Here is a 3,161-nt window from a genome sequence, read left to right on the forward strand (position 1 = left end):
CAACTCCAGCTCAACTCCCCTCAGGGCCACACCAGGGAGGCCTTACCTGTGGGAGGTGTCGATCCTTACTCCATACCGCGCCTCTGTGCTCCTTTTCCCCACCTGCACCTCAAAGCCAGGGTCGAAAAGCTGAACAAAGGAGATGGTGCCGGTCTCCAGGCGCATGTACAACAGGAAAGAGTCCTTCACCACCAGCCACCTGGAGGGCAGGGGCTGCGTCTACCGTCCAGGTCCTCCAGATCTCCCTCTTTACCTGCCCCACTGATCCCTGCTCAGCTCCAGTCCTCACCTCTTGGACCATCGATAACAAACTTGGTCCCGGCCACAGCAGGTGAAGCCAGGAACCCGATGCCCGCCTGAGCGCTTCCGGATCACCCCTTCCCTACCGGGACAAGCAGTAGAGTTGGGGACTCTAGGCACGTGTACCACATGTTTTCCAAGCAGGGAGATGGGGAGTGGTGCCTGCAGAAGGCTGGGAGAGGGGTTCCCACACTCACAGTCCTTTGGAGCCGAGGTCTGGGATAAAGGAGAGTTGACTGACTTCTAAAAATTCTGTCTGCAGAGGAAGAAATAAGCTCAGGGGGACACTTGGCTTTCAGCCCCTCAGCCCTACTAATTCTGCCCCTTTGTTTCCTGGGGATCTCGTGATCCTCATTGGAAGAAAGAAAGAAAGAAAGAAAGAAAGAAGGAAGAAAGAGAAAGAAAGAAAGAAAAGGAAAGAAAGAAAGAAAGAAAGAAAGAAAGAAAGAAAGAAAGAAAGAAGTCAGCCCCAGGCATCCTAGGACATGATGGCACAGGCCTTTACTCCCAGCACTAGGGAAGCAGAAGCAGGCAAATCTCTGTCACTTCAAGGCCAGCCTGGTCTATAGGGTTAGTTCTAGCTTAGCCAGGGTTACACAGTAAGACCCTGTCAATAAAAGGGGGGGTGGTGGAGAGAGAAGAGAGACAGACACACCCAGGCTTCTAGACCCTGGACCCTGGACTTACCATGGCATGGTAATTTCGATAGAAAGACATGGTCAGGAGGCGGTTGAGGTAATTTTCCAGGTATTTCTGAATGGGGTTGGGAAAGAAGCAGATGTAAGGCAGAGCCTTGTGCATACTCCACACCTTGCTATAGAACCTGGTGTTTGGTCATACCTGCTTGCTGGCTGCGTGTCTGGTGGAGCCCTCAGAACCTCCTCGGGGTAGGGAGGGAATGTCCTCATTGGCGGCCTCTCGGGCTGGAGAATAGGCCACAGCGAAGCTATGGAGGAGATGAGGGAAGGCTCAGGGAAGAGCTGGCAGGCTAGATCCCTGAAACACTGGAGCCGGCCTTGGAGTGGGAGAAAGGCTGGCAAAAGAAAGGGTCTCTCTCTGTCCTGGGAATGGAGACAAGAGGGGTGGGGTGTTGCCAAGGACATTTTGGGCATCCAGCCTGGCTGAAATGGACAAAGAGAACCAGCAGGGAAAGTTTCCTGGGAACTAGGGTCCAGCACAGAGCTGGGGGAGGAAAGGTTATGCTAGGTGGTAGGATGGGGTTGAGACAGGCAGACAGGAATGAAGGATGCCAGGGTGTGACGACTATGTTTGCCTTTCACAGAAAGCCATCAAGTCCCACTCACCGAGCCAGAGGGAGCAGACTCATCAAGACTTTGTGTCTCTGGAGGTCCCGATGGAGCTCCTGAAAGTGTCGGAATTTCTTCTTGGTTGTCCAGCTAAAGTCACCATGTGTCAGGCGGACAGAATATAGAGTACAGGTTCCCACCTGGGGGTATGAAAATCCGAAAGTCATGGCCTCCAGGTCTTCTGGTCCAATCCACTCTGGCCAGGCCGTCCTCTCCCACCCTCCCTAGTATCAGCCCCACCACCTTGGATCCGCTGGTGTATCTTTCCGTGCCCACCACCTGGGCTGTGACCGGGACCCCAGGGGCGAACACCAAGGGGTGCACTTTCAGAGGCTGAAGGTCGTAGATGGCCAGAAAGGGATGCATTCGATCAGCTGGGCGGAAAGAAAAGCCCAAGGGTATAGCTTTCAGGAGGCCCCAGGTCCCGATCCTCCCCTCCGTGGGGGCCATCTCCTTCTGTACCTGGATCCTCTCCCTCCCGCAGAGTGTCAACCTCATCTGGCTCCATGTGCAACTGGCTGGAGTCCAGGTAGTCCCCGTAAGGGAAGAGGTTCTCCTGGGTTGCAGTCATTCTAGGAATAGGAGGAAGCCTCAGGAAGGAACTCGCCCATACAGAAACACCCCTTCCCGTCCTAACGCCCCCAGTCCTCACCCATTTCATTCAGCAGATTCCCAACTTCTATAGTTACAGACCGACGCCCCTCTAGCATCCACTCCCTGCAACCCCCGTCCTTCCCGCAGTCCTTCAACCAGAGCCCAGCAGCCCCGCCTCTCATCTGTATCCAGGGTTCAAGAAGCACCTAGCCAAGCTGGGATGGCCTCGAACTGGGGTGAAGTAAATCCAAGGGAAGAATCCCGGTGACAGCGAGGCTCGAAGTCAGCGCGGACGGACTGGAAGCGAGGGTCCCCGGCGGGAATGAGGAAGTTACGACGCGCTCCCCGCCCAGGAGAGAAATCCCGAAATCTGGGTGTGCGTCTGAGTCAGAAGGCCGGAGCAGATCCAGCAGGACCCCGACCCCGATCTCAGCGGAGCCACGTCCCCGGCCCCTCACCCTGGCTGCGGGCGCCGGCACCCGCGCGGGTTCGCAGGCACGGGGAGCAGAACACAGCGAGGAAGCCCACACCCCAGAGGGCCGGGGCGGGACCGGGGCTCAGCGCCTGCCCTCGGGGGCGGGACGGCCCCCCGGCCTCACCCCTGCGGGTGTCGCGTCAGCCGCGTCCCGCCCTTGCCACCCTCGGCCCGCCCACTCCCGGGTCGCCCACTCCCCGGTGCCGTCCACTGCCTCTGGATGCCCTCGGGGCACCTGGCTGGCAAGGTCCAGCTCCCCGAGTGTGCGACCCACCCCGCGCACATTCCTCTACTGCGCGCGCGCGCGGGTTGTGTGGTCTCCAGCGCTGCCTGGAATCAGGGCGGAACCTGCCGGTGTCCTCTTGCTGAGGCCGGTAGAGAGAGCATTTGTTGATGGGAGGTAATAAGAGAATTAAAAACCAGGAGAATGGTGACACAAGTTCGTTGCTGTGTGAGAGATCACATTCTTTATTCGCAAACGTTTA

General features: G+C 57.4%; 1 protein-coding gene across 2 annotated transcripts in view; it reads right to left on the reverse strand.

Moving 5' to 3' along the window:
• The window catches only part of Pld2 (phospholipase D2), a 15,212-nt gene extending 12,380 nt beyond the window's left edge, over positions 1-2,832 (reverse strand). The window contains exons 1-9 of one of the 2 annotated variants that reach the window (XM_005349678.3): positions 2,408-2,831; positions 2,070-2,179; positions 1,851-1,981; positions 1,605-1,747; positions 1,141-1,246; positions 988-1,053; positions 498-556; positions 290-382; positions 47-199 (exon numbers count right to left, since the gene is read on the reverse strand). In XM_005349678.3, the coding sequence (XP_005349735.1) occupies positions 47-199; positions 290-382; positions 498-556; positions 988-1,053; positions 1,141-1,246; positions 1,605-1,747; positions 1,851-1,981; positions 2,070-2,178 (860 nt within the window). In that variant the 5' untranslated portion in view covers position 2,179; positions 2,408-2,831. Of the gene's footprint in view, positions 1-46; positions 200-289; positions 383-497; positions 557-987; positions 1,054-1,140; positions 1,247-1,604; positions 1,748-1,850; positions 1,982-2,069; positions 2,180-2,407 lie in introns of both variants that reach the window. The other variant, XM_005349680.2, reaches the window with a different exon arrangement.
• Between the last annotated feature and the right edge of the window lie 329 nt (positions 2,833-3,161).

This window comes from Microtus ochrogaster, chromosome 7, assembly GCF_000317375.1.
Source record: "Microtus ochrogaster isolate Prairie Vole_2 chromosome 7, MicOch1.0, whole genome shotgun sequence".
NCBI lineage: Eukaryota > Metazoa > Chordata > Mammalia > Rodentia > Cricetidae > Microtus > Microtus ochrogaster.